Source organism: Perissodus microlepis, chromosome 8, assembly GCF_051167445.1.
Source record: "Perissodus microlepis isolate ML-2025 ecotype Zambia chromosome 8, ASM5116744v1, whole genome shotgun sequence".
Classification (NCBI taxonomy): domain Eukaryota; kingdom Metazoa; phylum Chordata; class Actinopteri; order Cichliformes; family Cichlidae; genus Perissodus; species Perissodus microlepis.
In genome coordinates, this window is record NC_140468.1 from 5,290,199 (window position 1) to 5,310,221 (window position 20,023).

A 20,023-nucleotide genomic window follows, 5' to 3' on the forward strand; every position below is an offset into this window, starting at 1 on the left:
AACACCTGCTGCAGGTCGCCACAAGAGCAGCGCCCATCAGAGACTATCAAAATAAGACATGAACCATAACAAACTCAGAGACAGAGGCCCAGACAAGACACACACTTGACACAGGAACAGAGTAACAGAACACAGAGACATGACTGAAAGAGGACACAAGACTAATCTGAGAGAACAGACAACCACAGAGCACAGAGAGAGATCACAGATGAGGATAACCCAATATTACAAACTAAACAAAGAAGATAAACAGATACACACTATGACCTTGACATGAAACTGGACACAGACCAAAGGCAAACAAATACAGAGACAAAGACTGACTACTCACAGATACAAAACAAGGAACAAGGATGACACAAGAGTGAAACTAACACTGATACAGAACTAAGGACCGGAAATATAAATAGCAAAACTTGGAAGTACAAGGAAAGCAACATTAAACTATAAAGACAACATGCCATGGAACAAGAACAAATCCAAAAATAAACCAAAAAACATAAAACACATCACCTAAAAACCTAGGACCCTAACAGTTTTGAGTGTGCAGTAATTTAGAAGGATGTCACGTGAACTCAATATAAGTATTTGATGCTAAAAAGAAACATTTTACAAGTAATTAGCTTAATTAGCAACAAGTTGGTAACATGATGGGGCTGTAGAGAGAGGCTCACTTTTAAAAAGCGTGTCTATAAATTGTGATACAGATATCAGGATATTGTTACGGTCAAAATCAACATTGGATGCCTGTGTGATCTTTAGGCCCTCAGGTGGCACTGCCTTAAAAACAGGCATGGTTTTGTCATTGAAATACACAGGCTCAAGGACACTTCCAGAAAACACTGTCTGTGAACACAGTTCACCGTATCATCCATGAATGGGATTAATCCATATGCTACCTATGTCCATTTAATTCTGGATCCCTTTTTGTAATCACCCAGCTGTGCTTGAATTAGAATATCCCCAGAAATGTGCTCTTAGATTTCCTTCCATCTTACTTTGTAATTTGAGTTGCAACAGCAAAATAGAGCCCCTAATTGTGCCAGAGTATAATAATATTTTAATCACATAATGTAAGCTCTCCCTTGCTCTTTGCCAGTAAAAGAGTTTGAAATCTTATTCTGGGTTTTTCCCTTGCCAACTGTAGCACAATAATAATTTCTCCCATTTACTGAACTGTTTGTCATTTATTTCTGTTGAGAGTGTTTGAAATAGATATAACACGTTTGATATGTTTTCAGTGTTCTATTGTGAATAAAATATGTATTTATGAGATTTGCAAATCATTGCACTCTGTTTTCATTTACATTTTACACAGCATCAACTACTTCAGAACTGGGGTTGTACTTTTGCTGTTATCTCCCTTTGCAGGTATATTAACTGCCAAGCACCCTGTCAGTTATGATTCTATAACTCGTCCTGGAGGCTCTTAAGGTCTCTTTTCTCACTTATCCTCATTGTTCAGGAGAGCAAAACGAGGCACTGTGCAGCACAGCAGATGTCTGTCCCTCTTTCTGTCTCTCTTGTCTTTCAGATGACTGTGGATCAACCTCACCAACTGCAAATATGAAAGTGGTACGTCTGCTCGAGATCACTAAATCATATATGTCCAATTTTAAGTTGTTTCTAGCTAGACAAGGCTGAATACAAATACTACAGATGTCAAATAGATAAAAGCATGTGGACAGTGCTTTTTCCATTTGGATCTCTGCTGTAAATCCTTATTTTCATCATATATACAGTATTATAGAGATGTATGATCATATTGAGCGTGGGCAAGTTTCAAATAATGAAGTCACAATGCACTAAAAGCTCACCCTGATTTCATCATTGAGTGTTTAGTGTTTCAGACAGCTCTAAACACTCAGTTTCATATTTTATATTCCTCCTCTCGGTGTGAGCAGAGAAACTTCAAATCTGCTATTTACGAGGGGCAGCCAATCAGAACAATCATGGCTGAAAGGTTTCAGGAAGTTGATTAACTGAGGGGTCACACAAGGCTCAATATAAAATAAATATATAAAATCCCAAATGTGAAATGTGAAGTAATCACATGATTACTTAACAGACTTTGTAAAACACATGAAATTCACACAATACAAAACAAAAAGGTTCAGTAACAGATAAAGCATCTAATAACTGCACAGTAAAATATCACCAATAATCCAGTCCTACTTTTAAAACTGCCAGGAATAAAAAAAAAAAATAAAAAAAAATCTAAATAATAACGGTCATTTTTATAAAGTTTGTCTCACTCTATGTATTTCATTTTTTTAAAAAAACAGCTTTTTTTTTTTTACAATACACTTTAAAACACTGTACAAGCAGAAAGGGGCCTCTGGTTGCCTGTGGGAAACAGATGGAGCGCTGTTAAGATGCTAAATGCTTGATTTGTCACAGTGCGGCGAGGTGCTTGTAGATACGGCCTCAGAGAGGCGATGGACGGTGAAGATTGGACGCTGTTCTGGACCGACTGCTCAGTGTCTCTAGACCGTGTTAAGGACATGAAGCGTTACCAGGTAATCAATGCACCTAACTAACCTAACACCTCCATCACTGCCATCATCAGAAAAGATTATTGATGCTTCATTTGATTATTTATTAATTAAATGTGTGATTGTATTTGTGAAGCGGAAAATTCATCAGTTTCTTCAAACTATGACATTTTTCTAAATATCTTTACCAATGAAATGATGATGTACATGTCCTTTTTCAGTCCATGCTTTCAATTTTCCATCATACTGGGTAATTCGATGCAGTCAGCCTGACTCTCTTTGACCATGAGTAATTTATTAAAGTAGATTTGTTAGAGATCTTTTGAGATATATGTATGTATGTATATATATACATACATACATACATACATACATATCACTAAAATATACGTCAGCTAGCCTACATTAAATCTAATATTATTTAGGTTTAGTTACACCACTGGAGTTGTGCGCCGGTGCCTAGCACTGGGACGTTGGTAGCGGTTGTGGGGTGGGAGCTCTGTGTATCAGACTTGTTTAAAAGATGTAACTACTGTGATATCACCCAGTGTTTAGTGAAGTCTTGAGCTGAGTGTTTTTACCATCAACGGCGTGGTGTTTTAAAACCAGATGTTACAAAAGGCCATGGACACCTACGAGCTACTTTGGGTTGTTCCTCTATTCACAGGGGGTCACCGCAGCAGGTCACTCTGCATGTTTGATTTTCTAGATTTTTTTCTTCCTGGTTGGGTTTTGCGTCTCTGTTTGGGAAACCTTTCACTTGTTTAAACCCATCCCAAAAAGGTTCACTGAGGTCGCAGAGCGATGACGCCAAGGACTGTCTTCTCATAGACTTCTGTTCGGCTTGAGGTCTGTTTGCAGTGCGAGTCATCACTCCCTGCTGGCTGTTAGAAATAATGCAGGTTTAAGGCACTTCTGCACAGGGTTCACTATTCAGGCTCTGGAGCTACATCTACTGCATCTGCTACACTGTTAGGTGTTTTCTTCTGGTGCTCAGTTGGGATCGGGGGAATTTGAAGTCTAGATCACAGATGTGGGCTCTTTGCCATGTTCCTCTTGATATTTCTGAGCAATATGTCTCAAAGCAACAACAACATAAATGCCAGGACCTGAAATTCCAAGCAGAACACTCCATGATCAGTGCTTGTGATTTTAAATTGGTGACTGGTTGTTTAATATATATTGTAGGCGACTGTCCTGTAATGCTGTGTAAACCTGTCTTTGCAGAAAATAAACCATTTCCCGGGGATGAGCGAGATCTGCCGCAAGGATTCTCTGGCCAGAAACATGAACCGCATGCTGAAGCTCTTTCCCAAAGACTACAACATCTTCCCCAGAACATGGTGCCTTCCTGCAGAGTCAGTCTGCACTTTCCACTCTGTTTTATTTCCCCCCAAAATCTATTTACCACATTTTTGAAAACAACTACAAAATAAAAATAAGAAAGACAAAAAAAACCCTCTAGTGCACAAATTCAACAAAACAAACAAAAACAGAAACAGGAGTTTTTGTTTTTTTTAATTATTATTCTGGCTCTAAATCTTCCACGTATTTTAAAAAGGATCACTAAACCTTTTCAAACACCTCTTATGTAACCTTCAGTATTAATATAATTCTTTCTCATCCAGTGCGTGACGTTAGATCTGAGTTTTTTCCCCCCTAAAACAATGTTGTTAATATTTAGGAATTAAAAAGATAATAGGTTCACTCATCTGTGTTCATCCTCTCTATCTCACTGCAGTTACAGTGACTTCCATGCTTACACCAGGGCCAAAAAACACAAGACGTATATCTGTAAGCCTGACACTGGTTGTCAAGGCAAAGGCATCTTCATCACCAAATCCAGTAAAGACATCAAACCTGGAGAACATATGATCTGCCAGGTTTACATCTCCAGGGTGAGCAAACGGGTGCAACACATAAAACACCTGCAACAAAACGCACGGTGTGTCACGGTTCTGGGTCAGTTTGACCCAGTATTTTGAGTTATGTTTTGGTTTATTTTTGAATGATAGATTGTTCTTTATGTTTCTCTGGTGCTTTGTTGGGTTTTATGATGAATCTGCGTTTCAAGTTACTTTGGTGTGTTTGATTGTTTCCTTATTCTCTTAGTGCTTGTGATGATGATGATGATTATGATGATGTTCTATGTTCCAGCTTATTCCGGTTTATTTTTAGTTCTGCCCGTGTTAAGTCTGTGTTTCTTAGTCTGCATCCTTGTGTCTTATTTCCTGTTTTATTGTGAAAGTCTATGTCTTATGTTAGTGTGTGCAGCTTTGCTCCCCCTGTCTCGTTAGTCCAATTTCTCCCAGCTGTGTCTCCCTCCTGTTGCCCATTCCCTGATTACCACCCTGTGTATATTAGCCCTGTGTTTTCCTGTGCTCAGTGTCACGTCGTACCCTCAGAATTATGCCTGTGTGTTCAGTTCTCAGTGTCATTGTTCAGTTCATGTTTTCGTTTATCACCAGCCATAAAGCTAAGGTTCTCAGTTTCAATTCAGTCTCAGAGTCTCGCATTTCGATCCTCCTCTCCATCTGCCTGCACGCAGAGCCCTGACACGGTGTATGATGCTTTTTCTGTTCTTTATAAATGACCTCTTCAGCCTTTCATCATTGATGGGTACAAGTTTGACCTGCGTGTCTACGTGCTCGTGACGTCATGTGACCCATTCAGCATTTTCATGTTCAAGGAGGGCCTGGCTCGCTTCTGCACCACAAAGTACAGCGAACCAACGCTCGGCAATGTGGTAAGAACTGTTAAAGATGGACTGACCGGTGCCCGGGCTGACTTATAGAGACACACTTATTTAGGTCCAGTTAACTCTGCATGTATCTCTGGAAGTAAATCTATGGAGAATTTTCAGAATAAAAGCCCCAAGTTAGTGATAGGAATTTGGCAGAATAGTTAAAATGATCAGTTTATCTGTTTGTTTGTTTTTTGTTTTGTTTTTTATATTTTGTATCATATTTTGATTTTGATTTTATTCATTGCTGTATACGTGTTCCTGTGAGTTTAATTACTTAAATAAATAGTAACTAGTCTCTCTAACATTAGGATGACGTGTGTATGCATCTCACCAACTATTCCATCAACAAGCACAGCGAGAACTTTGTCCGTGATGAGGATTCTGGGAGCAAACGGTGAATACTGCTCACACTGAAGATGGTGCATGATGTGGTACATCGCCAACGCTCTTTAAAGAATCCATGTTCATTGTTGTTCCGTTCAGAAAGCTGTCCGCCCTGAACAAGCTCCTGGAGTCCATGAACTACAGCACAGAGAAGATGTGGCGCGACATCGAGGACGTGATCATAAAGACTCTGATCTCGGCCCATCCCATACTCAAGCATAACTACCAAACGTGTTTCCCCAACCACACCACCGGCAGCGCATGCTTTGAGATCCTAGGCTTCGATGTACTGTTGGATCACCGGCTCAAACCCTGGGTGCTGGAGGTGACCGACTAGTTACACAATACTGTAAAACAAACATATATGTGATTGTTACTCATTCAGCCTCACTTTCTCGTGTTCTGGAAAGCCGTATGATTCTTGACTGAAAGGTTAGAAAAACATTATGGTCTATATTCTCTGTCAGCTATCTCCAGGTCTTTACTGAAGCTTTATTCCATTAACTAAAATATAAGCCTAATGGAAATATTCTGCATGTGTTGTACCAAATATACCATTAATTTGTTGTCTTTGGTAGCCTGATTCATGGACATGTTTTAATCCACAAATTAATACAGTGTCTCAAGTAGTCTATTGGGATGCTTTTGGGTTTTTTACTACTCATATATTTTTTTTTAAAAAAGTCTGTCTTTTGACAAAATAGCCTTTATTTATTTTTATTACCTATTAATTTTATTAAGATTATGTCCCAGTTAAGACCAATTCTCTCGCAAAGATTTTATATGACAATTTCAAGTGGAGCTCAAATATGCTTTTCCTTATTTTCTGTCATCTACAGATAGGGACCGAATTATTAGTCCCCAATAAAAATGTAATTTTCTTTTAAATATTTCCCAATGTTAAACAGCACAGGGATGTTTTAACAGTTGTAGCAAAGCTTTTATAGACATCCTAATTTCATTTTGGATGCTTACAGAGTTTTACTTTGCATTATTAAATTCTAATGCTAATAGTCAGCTGTGCGTCCTTTTTGCTGGATAGCATCCCGCAGTTCTTTGTTGTAGTTTTCAACAAGTCTCACATCCATCTCCTAAACAATCCCAGCCCATTCTTCAATGGTCACTCTCCCAAGCTTCTTGAGATTTGTTTGTCTTCTGGGGACCGACCTTGGTCTTAAGTTCACTTCACAGATTTTCAATGTGATTCAAGGCTTTTTTCCAGGCCAGTCAATAACGTTCCCTTTGGTCTTCTGAAGGTAGTTCTTTACCAAGATAAGAGCCAGATGAATGCCGGGACACGTATAAATGACACAAACACATCTGATCCCAAACAAATAATAACAGTCAAATTCTGTAATTAAAGAAAAAACAAAAGTTAGGGTACGTTTCTATTTTTGAAACAGCAACTGGGTGTGAGGTCGACATTTGCATTGTGCCCTTTATAGATCTTTTAGATCTTGAATTACAAAATAGTTGGGTAAACATGAATTGGTGAATGGATTAAGTTAGCTTGAATTCAACCAAATTTGTTCAGGCGTGTGTGTGTGTGTGTGTGTGTGTGTGTGTGTGTGTGTGTTTCTGAATACATTTATGTCCAGGTGAATCACTCCCCAAGTTTTACCACTGACTCCCAGCTGGACCGCGAGGTGAAGGATGCTTTGCTGTACGACACTCTGGTTCTCATCAACCTGAGCGCCTGCGATCGTCGTAAGATTACTAAAGAGGAGAGACGCAAGGTGAAGGAAAGGCTGCAGCAGCACCGCTCCAGAGAGGCCAGGTACGGTGAACAGATATGGTGTGAAGTTTTCCCAAGGTCACACACACACCACACATCTGTAGTGAAGGTTAGTGTTTCCGTGTGTGTATTTTATCGGCAGGTCAGAGGAGTTGCGTCAGTGCCAGGCAGCCACGGTGAAGCAGATGGAGAGGTACGAGGCCAAACACCTGGGAGGCTTCAAGAGGATTTATCCCAGAGAGGGAGGGGAGAAATACGACAAGTACTTTAAACACAGCAGCTCGCTCTTCCACGAGACGGCGGCATCAAAGGCCAGAGAGGAGTGTGCCAGGTACCTCCAGCATGCTGTCAGTACAGTTCAGCAAAGAGCAGGTGCTGCGAGTTACGCACAGACCGTTCCTGAAGTCATCCACACAGACACAAAGAAATAAGTAAAATAAAAAAGAAAGCAGAGGGAACACTCCAGTGCAGGGAGAATTGAATTATTCTGCCTAGTTTCCATATAAATACAGACACTTGGGTAATAATAATAATTTTTATTCATACAGCACTTCTAACATTTATGCAGGAGAACTAAATTAACATCTCTGCTGTTATTTAAAGGGATAGTACAGTGAGAAGACTTTATAAAATAATATTTATCATAAAAAGACCACAAAGATCGCAAAAAGCTTAAATTTCTAGCTTAACCTGTGCGAGGTAATAATTTCTCATCTTGCAACAAGTGGTAGAAAAAGTTAGCTGATTAGCAAGACAGATGATAAAATGAACATAATAAATAGGAAAATATAAATAATTGGGATTTATCATAAATCTTTTTAATCACTGTATGTGTGACGATGTCCGTGCAAAGTTTTTGCTCAGACTGGCTTGCTCAGTAACGAGGTATTAGGTTACATACCTTAGACATAGATGCATACATAGGCAACAATCATTATAGCAAGATATTTCCTCCTTACAACTGATACATTTTTATTAATAATTTACATAAAAAATGCAAAAAGAATCTGGATCAAGTTTTTGTAATGTGAAGATCCAAATCATAATAAGTTTAATATTTTGTGATTTTAATCTTTTTTTTTTTCTTTCTTTTTTTTTTTTTAAATTTACATTTCAAGAAGTAATCTTACAAATTGCCTGACTGATAAATAAAAACACTTACATTAAGTACAAATATTAAATATTTTTGCAAATGTGTTTGCTGATTGGTAATAAAACACTGGACAGATATTCAAATATGCAGTGTGCTTACTTACTAAAATCTAAATTAAAGATAAATTGTGATTTTCCAATGAAGGAAAAGGAATAGACGACATTTTAAATATTTTATTTGGAATGTTGCCTAAAAAAAAAATGCATAGCAATTCATTTACCGTATTTTCCGAACTATAAGGTGCACTTAAAATCCTTGAATTTTCTCAAAAATCGGCAGTGCACCTTATAACCTGGTGGCCTTATCTATGAATTCTGGCTGTGTTTACTGACCTCGAACTGATTTTATGTGGTACACGACGCTCAAAAATCTGTCAAAAAATGTTTTAGTAGGACTTTGCTAAGCTATGAAGCCTGATGGACTGTCTGAGCTTTATGGGTACTGTAGTCAGTAGTGATGGGATTTCCGGCTCTTTTTAGAGCTCCGGCTCTTTCGGCTCCGAACCGGCTCTTCAGGTTGTTTTGTTGCTTTAATTAATTTATTATGAACAATAATATAAAATTATGCACAAAAGGAATTACTAATGTAAAAAAAAGTGGTTTTATTTATATATGTTTATATATAAATATATGTGGTGGCCCCTAGAGACAAAACACGTACAAACTCCAAAACACATTTCTAGCATGAACCAAATCCGGTCGTTGGTACTTGCTGGCTTGTGTAGCCACAAGATAACAAAAGCTCAACACTGCGCCTAGCATCCTGTACGTGTTTTGAGTTTTTACGTGTTTTGGAGTTTGTACGTGCTTCAGAGTTCGTACGTGATATGAAGTTTGTATGTGCTTTGTCTCTAGGGGCCACCGTAAATATACTTTTATTTATTCACTCCACATAAAATGTAATAAATAAATCATATAATACAAAAATCAACTATTCACATTTCAACTTTTAACTATTTAAATTTTCAGCTTTTTCCTTTTACAAATTTAAAGCGAAAACAACACAAAACACTGCAAACCACAACACAATTAAATATAAATTAAAATATGAAAACATAAAGAAGATGCATATTCTCTGTCATATGGGCCCGCATGAATAAACTTTCTGAATCCTTTATCATCTGCAACCGAAAATAGTTGTGGATGATTACTATACCTTTCTAATGTGACGTTGTTGTCCCTGGCTCTCTCTCTCTCCCTCTGGCTCTGTTCCTGTGCTACTGAGTGTAACTACCGCCCCTCCCCCCTCTGCCCAGCGTAAAGTAGTGATGTGCGGATCGATCCTAAAATATCATTCCTTCGATACCAATCATTTATGTTCTAAAATCGATTCTCACATTAAAATATCGATATTTTAGTAATTTAGGGTAATTTTGTAGTTTATCATTAACAGGAACACGGTGGAAAGAAACTATAACATTTGGATTATCTACATTCAAAGGAACTACATACATTTTACAGTGTTGATTTATCGGATAAAATACAGCAGGGGTGTCCAAATTCAGAGGCTGCTTCCACCTGAGGACCCAGCCTTTGCGGTCTAAAGAAAGCCAGGCAGTACGTCACAGGCTCCCTCGGTGGAGTGAAACTGCCGTCTGCTCCTTGCTATCTAAAATATAACCGGGCGCTGGCGTAAACTCTCACACTTCTGTTTAATCAGTTTTCTGTTTGACGTTCAGCTGTGTGAAAACCCCGGAGGAACCCTCCCGAGGGATTAATAAAGTTACATTTAATTTAATCTAATCTAATAACTTTAATCTCAGCCAAACTGATTTACTCACAAACAAATAAAACACTGAAAAAGCCAAACAATACCATTTTTAAGTTATCAAAGTAACTTATATATCATGTTTAACCCGAGTAGCGAAAGACCGCGGGGGTTTGAAGACAATGTGTCGTCGGCTCAGAGTTTACACAGCTACATTCTCACCTGAAAATCTCTTAAAAGTTTTTTTGCGACCCAGAAAGAGAAATAAGAGTAATATTAAAACTAAGCAGCTGCTGTCATTGTTGGAAACTGGAATTGGCTGGGGGGCGCTATGAATTCTGCGATATGGTTTTTCAATTTTGTTGTCCAGGTGGAAAATCGGACAACAAAATTCGGGAGAATGGTGGCTCCGGGAGATTTTCGGGAGGGGCACTGAAATTTGGGATTCTCCCGGAAAAATTAGGAGGGTTGGCATGTATGGTTGTGGCAACATCACTAACCTTGTCAAACAACTCAGAGTAAATCATATCACAGAATATGACGAGCTTATGTTGAGGCGAACTGACGAGGAGGAGAGGGACAGGTGCTGCTAGGGCTAACGACGATCTTTGACGTCGTTCACGTCAAAGAACCGGCTCATTTCGTTCGCGAACGACCCATCACTAGTAGTCAGGAGCCTTGCGACTCATAGTAATCTGGGTCCAAAACTCGGGCGCGTCAGGTCCCAAACGAACACTGTGTAAATTATTTTATCTTTAATAAAAATGATCAGTGTTGCTGCTTTACCAGGATTAACAATTAAGTTTAACATCCAGGCATCCATGAAAACAGAATGTATTAAATTTAACGGAGTTAGAAGTTAGCAGGAAGGTAGCAGAAAGTTAGCTCGCTAGTTACCTAAACATGATATAGCATGTTCTGACTGAGAGATTTCTGGGCAAAAATAAAACGTACAGCTCTGCTATCACTTCCAACATGAATGAAGACGTAAAACTACACAGCAGTGACGTTTGTAGGGTTACTGAAGTTGGACTAGCTGGTATATAATGCTCTGCTAGAGATCGCTAGCGACACAGCTATGTTAGCATACCAAAGCATAACACAGTGAACCTGGAGAATGAATGCTAACTTTTTTCCACTTGCTATAAGTTCCCTGTGTGTGTGTGTGTGTGTGTGTGTGTGTGTTTGTTTGTTTGTTTTGACAAATGCAATCACTTGGAAAATTGCTGTATACTGACCAAATTTCAGTAGGGGAGAACAACTGAGATAATCCAGCCACAATATGAGGTTAGTCATTAATGTAAAATAAGATAACCTTTATTAGTCCCACACGTGGGAAATTTGTTTTGTTACAGCAGAAAGTGGACAGTGCAAAATTACATAGCAAAAATTAGAAAAACACTGGAACAACATATACTGTTGTTCCAGTGTTTATAGAGCAGCTACCAGAGAATTCAACATTAATGAATCAATGTTACAGAAGTGGAGGAAGCAAGAGGAATGAGTTGAGTAAAGTTTGACTTATCTGACTGTTTTGTTTTGTTTAATGAGCTTTATAATCCGGTGTGCTTTATGTATGAAAACAGACCCGTTTGTGGACAGTGCGCCTTATAATCCCGTGCCCTTATGGTCCGAAAAATACGGTACTATGATTGCCGTTCATTTAAAGAAATTTTAAATAATCAAATGAAAATCTTATAACATGAGACTAAAATGTGCCTCTAAGTGGTTCTCTGGTGACCTTTTTAAGAAAAAAATGTGACTGCATTTACATAAACATAACCTTTTAAGAATGTAGCTTCATATATTTTTGTAGCTTGCATCAAAGTATTTAAACCCAGGTTTTCAGAGTTCAGTGTGAGTAATGAGATACAGCTATTGTTAGAAAGTCGTGTATTTAAATCTAAGCAGAACTAAAGAACAAGACATCAGTGATTTAAAATAAATAAAAACAGCAGACTGTGATAGGTGGATGAAAAAACATGCACATAAGTAGTATCACTAATAATTAAGCACAGACTAAACTGTACTACAGTACAAAAATACAGTAGAGTACGGAGACTAGTAAAAGAAAAATGCGATTATTGTTTTCTTAGTAGATGTTTCACATAGGTCTTAAAATATTCCAGGATCTTTGGAAGCCAGTTCAGGTGGTTGTGATCCTCAAATCATGACCTTGTTCTAAATCCAATCATTTTTATTGATGATGATGATAACAACAACAACAACAACAACAACAAATGAATCAGTAATGCAAATCTGTTCTTCCAAATGTGGATTAATTTTGCCTTTTTAAAAGTGGAAAATATTCGTGTTCTGTATATAGACACAAATCAGTCAATCTATTACATACAGGTTGTCATGGCACCAAAATTGAAAGACAGCTAGAGAAAGTAATCTTCTGTTCACAGTGATTGACAAAGTGCTCAAAGTTTTTTCTGAGACCATTAATGCAACTGGGTCCTAGTTTCTATTAATTTTGGTTCCCTATTGTATTACTTGTGTTTTTTGTTTACTTATAGATTAGTTTAGTTGTTTAAGTTCCCTTCTTGTTCCCCAAGTCTCTTCTGTGTTTTTTCTCCTTTTGTGTCTGCTTTGTGAAGTCAGTTGTGTCTTTTGTGTTTATCTTTTTGTGTGTTTGTCTCAGTTTTAGGTTTCCTCTTTTATTTTTCTAGTTCCTTGTCTTACGTGCATTGTGTGTAGTTTTGCTTCCCTTTGTCGCATTAGTTATATTCTGTTCACCTGTGTCTTTTTTACCCCAGATGTTTCCTCTCTCTTTACCTCATCTGTGTTTGTCTGTAAGTCCTCAGTTTTACTCAGTTCTTTGCCATATCCTCCTTATCCCATGTGTTCCCCCTGGCGACTCCATTGTGAATCCCTCGCCGCTGCTCTACATTAGTGTGTATTCTGTATTTTTGTCCTCAGCACTTCCTTCCTTAGGTCACATCTCTGTCTTAGGAGCGTTTGGGTCTGTCTCTTACCTCCCGCACAGATAATCCATGAAAGGCTGATGCAGAAAAAAGTTGAGGCCATCTCAGTTTTGATTTGTCGCTCCTGGAAATGATACGTAGCCAGTCGCTTCTTTGCCGGTAGTGTGATCACACTCAGCTGTACATGCAGACATGCCTCGGGGTGATTTAATATGTGCAAACATTATGGAATAATTGAACAAATTGAAGGATTTAAACCTGTCCTAATAAAACAGAATTTAATAGTGCGTAATCCTGCCACCAAATTATGTGCAGTCATGGAATAAATTTCCCTTTAAGACGCTGATGACACTCCGCTGCATGTGCCTGTAATTCTCACATTATTAAATTAAAAGGCCCCTGTGTCTGCCATGAAAAACTGGGTGTCACATCGTTTCCTGCTACTAACTATGATTAGCCAACAGTTTAGATAGCAGTTTGATCAAATAGTAGAGATTCTGGACAACTATGATTTCTCAAAGGGCAAGTGTTTGTCGTGGTGTTCGATCCTGCTCTCTGCTGTGATCGTCACATCGAAGAAAGCTCCACGACCACCTGTTTCCACCTACACGCTTAAATCTGCTCTGCTGTGTGCTCACTTTCATGCAGACTTCTCAGATATTTCCTAAAACAGTCTTCACTTGTCTTCATGACAGTTTAGTTGTTTTTGTACAGCAATGCCATGGTCTGTGAAGTTTTTTTTAGTGCAGTTTTCTGGTTTCTGTTTTTGTTAATTGTTGTTTGTTGTTTGGGTTACTATTCCAGCCGTGTCTCCGTGTGAGTTTTTCACCTCGGTGTGTGGTTTGGTTCTTTTGTTATTTGGTGTTTTATTTTGGTAGTCATCATTTGTCATCTGTGCTTTGTATTTTTATTCCTCCCTTGAGACAACAGAGTGCATCATGGAGACAGCAGGAAAATGTGAACAGGCAAAAATCTGTTTCAAAATAAAATACAAGACGGGAAACCAAAATAAGATGTTCTCTGCATTTAAAAGAAAAAGAAAACAAACTAATAATAATACAATTATAAGTAAATGTGGATGAGATTTATCAGATTTAACTGGTTATTTTACAGAAGTGATCACTGGAGTTTAAGTTTTTATTTATTTATTCAAATTAAGATTAATGGACTTGCAGAAGGATCCGAGTTTCTTCTTCTACACTCAATATTTGTCCTCTGTGTTTTTAAAAAAAAAAACATCTAAAACAAGAGTACCATAATAAAGCTAAAAAAGTGATTTAATTTGTTTAAATACTTTAAATTATTGTCAAAGTGGTGCTGAAATGTGTGCTTTCATTCTTTTAGGCAACAGCTGCAGGAGCTGCGTCTGAAGCAGGAGCAGAATGAGCACTACCAAAGGAGAGGCCGGAGGAGAGACTCGCAGGGGGAGACTGCAGGGGAAGGAGTCAAACCACGAAGGGCCCCATCAGCCCCGACCCCCATTTCTAACTGCGACCCAGCATTGGTGAGGCTGTGTTTGAAGATGCAGTACCCACATGTAACCACAAGAGGGAGACACAGCTTCAGTCCGTGATGAATGGCTTTGACTCTGGCTGGTCTTTCTGTCAGAGTATTGTTTAGATTATCTAAATAATATTCCTGATCATTTTATTCAGTTTTAAATAAACAGATTTTATTTTCAGTACAGCAAACCAATGATCTTCTCATATATTTTAAAAACCTGCATATACATCGAAGCAATAAAAACTACTTGATTTAAATGTTCTTTCTCCCCCAGCCTCCTGTGTCCGGCCTGTCAGCACCTCCGGAGTCTGCAGAGGTCCAAGAAGAGGAGCAGGAGCATCTGGATAAGGAGGAGGAGGAGAAGGTGGTGGAAGAGAGGGAGGAGGAGAAAAAAGTGGTATTAATAGGCGACCACGAGCAGCTCAGCGTGCTGTACCAGAGGCAAAAACTATTGCAGGACCTCGGGGTGGTGAGCCAGATCCAGCAGCTGCTGCAGGGCCACAGAGAGAGAGGGGGAGCAAACGACTTCTGCTCCCAGCAGCAGAGAAATCATCAAAGGCAACACAGGAAGGTAAGGCCTGACCACCAGTCCATGCAAAATAAACCATTTCTCATTTATTGTGAGTATTATTAACTGACAGTTGCCATCATCCTTTTTTATTTCAGTTGGATTCACTGACACATTTTTGTCAAAGGACTAAAGAGCAGGACATACCTATGCAGGTACTCTCCAGCCAAATTAATCCACTGCTCTTCTTTCTTTATTTTAAATCAGTGCTCATAAACTTAAGAAATTAATCATGTCAACTGCCCTGTCTCTTTAACTTTCAACTTTAATAGTTGGTCAGCCTTTCTTCCTCAGTCTTAATAGAGAATTAAAGGAAAAAGAACATTTTCTATGATTGTTTTGTAGCTTCTCATTCCTCACCAGGACTGCAACAGCAGTTATTTTCACTGCTTATTTTCAGTTTTTATTTTAAAGATTAATTTATTTGTCAGTGTATTAAAATATTAAAAAGAACACTTTTAGTTTATTATTATATATGATTAAAACCCCCAGCAAATGATCATTTATGAACAGCCTGAACCAGTGAAAACGTTTTATTTTTACTCTTATAATAATTAATAGTTGATTAAAATCCATGATAATTAATGTTCTTTTGAGCAACAAGTTGATTTAATCTGTTATTCTTTGCATGTCTGTTTGTAACACATAGTGTTATTCTGGCTTTGCTCTGGATTATGAGTTGAAGAAACATTTTCCTCGGCATGCAAAGCTCAGGTTGTTTGTAAATTTGATGGTTTTTACCTCTGAAAGTGATGAAATCCAAAACACATCAGCGTCAGCGGTTCGGCAGCGGTTCGGATATATAAACAGCCAAAAATAATCATCAGAGGAGAATGAATGAAGTGGGTTAACAGTTCATAACCCTGACTGATAATTCACTGTGCTGAATAATCATTATGGCACAGAATCTAAACGGCATCGTTTTATTGCTGTGTTCGCAGCAGCTCGGGTCCGTCATGACTCAGCAGCGTTTCCTCCGGCCCACTGTGCACCGCAGCTGCCCGAACGGCGAGTCCAAGAGCCACGGCAGAGCGGGAGAAATACGCCAGATCGTCAGCCCCCAGCAGGCGTCTTGGCCAGGTAACCATACTGAGATCTCAGGTCAGCCACAGAGAGGTAACGCTGGTTCATTTTCAGCCTAACAGCCAGCTTCTGCAGGCTTTTCTCTCAATATCCAGCTCCTGCTTCCTGTTTACTAAGGAGTCTTTGGTACAACACTGGAGATGTATAAATAAAACTGAATTTAATGTCTTTTCCCCTCCTGCTGTTTTCTGAAACATGAACATCACTTGAAGAAAATGTAGAAATACTTTTTTTTTTTTTTTTTTTTTTTTTTAATCACCAAAAATGCATAAAAAATTAAAATACACGGGAGAAGTGTTTAAATCTACATAAAATTACCATCTACCATTAAAATTACCATGAAAATATTAAAACATTTATTTACTGTGTCCCATTTTGGGTTTTTTTTTTTTTTTTTTTAACATTTTTATAAATAATCAGGCTGTGCTATTAGTTTAGGAAAAAATCTGTTGATATTATTTCATTTGCAATAATTTCCACACACATAATTAAAACATCAGAAAACACAATGGGCTCTTGTGGAAATGGTAATAGCATTTATACAGAGATTTCTTTTTTTTTTTTTAATATATTAGCTATTCAGAGTGGGGGTTTTGTGTGTGTGTGTGTGTGTGTGTGTGTGTGTGTGTGTGTGTTTGTCTCAGACTTCTTCTTTCTTCTGTTTTCAGTCAGCGGCTCTCTGAGCAGCTTCTACACCGACACCCGGTCCCGTCCCGGCATCCCGACCATAAACTACATCTCCAAAGGAGGCCCTCGATGCACCAACGACGTGTCCCACGACCCCGACGGCCTGCACAGCCTGCTCGTCATCTCCACGTGCGTCCCGCTGCTCCGGAGGCCTGGCTTCCCTCACAGAGCGACCCAGCACGGTAAAGGGCAGTGAGGGCAGAGGGACCGCCGACCTCACGAAGCCCCTCCGAGTCCAGACCTGCAGCTCTCACCTCACACTGAAGCTGCTCCACAGAGAAATACAAAGAGCCTTGAAGAGAGAAAATTCAGAAATACACAATGCCTTTGATGGACATGGATGTTTGTATATAGCTTTTATACCTGCAAACCAGCTGCCTGCCACTGAATGAGCTCCAGCAAAGCCCAAACAGCATTACAGCTTTTTTTTTTTTTTTTTTTAAATACTGACTCTGTGTACTCAGATTTATCCATTAAATCTAACCTGATGCATAAATCTGAGATAGATGTTTAATGTTTTGCTCTGAGGATGAATTATTTCAAACAGAGTGCCAAAATAAAAGCACGGTGGGTTAACATGATATTGAAATCTTTTACTCTGGAAGAAAAAAAAGTGATTCTAATAAACTCACTGATTTATATGAACATAAACTGGCTCAGCTAAACTGAAACTATTAAAGGTTCATTATTTAATATTAAATTTAGTTTGAAAAGCTTCACACTGGGGGACATTAAGGATAAAAGCCAGCTGCTCTCATGTTTGTGCAGTCAAGTATTGAAAATAACTTTATTTGTGCTGATGATCAATAAAATCTTTTTTTTTTTTTTTTTCAAGTGATTTAGTTTAATCGTCTTTATTGTCACTTTCTGCAAAAAATAAGATTAAAAAAATCTACTTTTTAAAAGTAATAAATATTCTTTCTGTGATTACATTTTAACACATTTTTTTCTAAATAGTTTTAAATTTCTTTTTGATGGTGATTGCCTCCTTTCGTCTTGACGGCTTTCAGATAAGAGGCCATAAAGTTTTACAGCTTCTCTGGATCCGGTTTCTTTGTAGCTGGCTGAGAGCAAGGTACCAATAAACTAAAAAAAAAAAAAGAAAAAGATCAAATGCGTTGAGAAATTATTCGATATTATTTTAAAATGTGAGGAAGTGTTTTCATTACTGATAAATATAAATATTTAGTATCGAGTCCACTTGCATTATAAAGCGCCTGAGCTGTTTTCTGCAAGCTCCTGTGAAACTCGGGGGTCTACAGACGAATTTATTTAATTATAATTATATTTATCTTTTAAAAAAATTAAAATCTGGGGGGTAAATTTAGGAGTCAATAAAGGATTAAACTATGGCCTAAATAAGACGGTACCTGTGGAAGTGTTGGGTTTTTTTTGTTTGTTTGTTTTAATTTTAGACTTTAATGAAATGAAAACGTTAATTCAGATGTTTTAACATTTTGTGTTTAAATCCCAGCTTACATTTTAATGAAAAAGCGCTATTATATTGGACTTTGCGTCTCTTTGAGGGAGAAAAATGAAAGCGATGGGGAGAATGTTTTGTATTTCAGGAATTTATGGTTTTATTGCGTCTATAAATGTCGGAAATCCTCTCTGTCAGTGAAAAACACCAGAATACCGACTGAAAGAATACTTTAAAAAAATAACAACAAATCAAATCGGAAATGACTCATTAGAAACAACAAGAAAAAAAGATGAATACGTTTTTAAGGCCCAAACGAGGGAAAGTTTCATTCTGAAGTTGGGCTGTTTCAAGTTTTTCTGACCTTAAAATCCGCCTCAGGATGGCAGTTAAGCTCATTCCCATCTTTGGCCAATTTGATCTGGAGGAATTTCTCCACATTTGGAGAGATTATAATAGTCTTAATGCAAATAATCTTCACGCCTGGAGCCTTTTTATTTTAGAAAAATAAGAAGACTCAATCACCCGCGTCTGCGGTTTGGAGATTACATGATTATTTTTTCCTGAAAGTGACACATTTGACAAAATGCAGGAGGAAGGACTGGAGCCAGATTCACTTCCTGTTATTCGATTTGAATTTTTGGGTACACGAATAAGACCACCGCCGTGGTTAGAGATCAATAAGAAGCTACAAACCTTTCCCGGACCAGATGGATCAGAACCGAGAGCGCATCCTTCCCCGCTGACCACCCTCACACCTCCATATCTTGAGTCGTTTCTACCATGTTGACGCAAAATTTAAACATTTCATTCTTTGGGAGAAAATAAAGATGGCGGTGAGGAAAGCGCGTCCAAAGCACAAAAACGGCCGCTGTTTATGAAAATTTACAACTTTGCCTTGGAAGTTTACGACTCGCCTGGCTCGGGGATTGGTTGCTGAGGGGTCATGTGGACAGCAGGAATGGGAACTTATTTCCCATGAGGTTATATTGCAGCTGCTGTTTTCCAACCGCTCGTTCACTTAACACTTACTAACACAAGCTTTTTCTGGGCTCTTTGCATGTGCAGTGAGCGTTTGGAGTGTTGGTAAGAACAGCCGCTCGCGGTTTCGTGCGTATTTCCCCCCCTCTCCCTAAAAAAAAAAAACAAAAAGTAGGCGATGGAGGCTCTGCGCAATTCCTGCGCCGTGCGCGCCTCGTTAATGTGGCTGTACTTGTGTGGCTTTATGTTCGTGAAAATGAGGGATCACCACACTCCTGGAATAGTGGGATTACTTTCATGAAATCACTTTAGCAAAGTGGGGATTTTTTTTCTTTGTGGGGCTGACAGGAAGCGAAGAGGAGCTGCTGCGGAGTGGCACCCACACTGGAAATGACGGATTATCAACAAAGGTAAGGGCACCATGTTTCTGATATTCCTGCTGGTGCTGCTGCTGCTGCTGCTTCACTGTCACTGCAGGCCTGATGTTTACAAAGCTGGAAACGGGGAGATCTGTCTTTGAGAAAGGGAAATTACCCTCTCCAAAGCATCTTATTATTCCGCTTGCGCTGTTTGTGCTATTCACAACCAGTTGCTGCCCTCTCTGTTTAACCCCTGAGGTGCTGCAATTCCT

The 20,023-nt window shown here is 38.6% G+C and overlaps 1 protein-coding gene across 1 annotated transcript; it reads left to right on the forward strand.

Annotated features, from left to right (window-relative positions):
• Nucleotides 1–1,541: 1,541 nt before the first annotated feature.
• ttll6 (tubulin tyrosine ligase-like family, member 6) lies at nucleotides 1,542–17,878 on the forward strand (the record flags this gene model as incomplete). The annotated part of the gene is made up of 14 exons (XM_084938609.1): nucleotides 1,542–1,575; nucleotides 2,401–2,519; nucleotides 3,723–3,853; nucleotides 4,237–4,393; nucleotides 5,098–5,241; nucleotides 5,550–5,635; nucleotides 5,725–5,950; nucleotides 7,224–7,402; nucleotides 7,503–7,691; nucleotides 14,495–14,654; nucleotides 14,928–15,224; nucleotides 15,320–15,376; nucleotides 16,163–16,301; nucleotides 16,973–17,878. Coding segments are annotated over 14 exons (2,133 nt in total), but the record flags the coding sequence as incomplete, so codon positions are not given.
• Nucleotides 17,879–20,023: the final 2,145 nt, after the last annotated feature.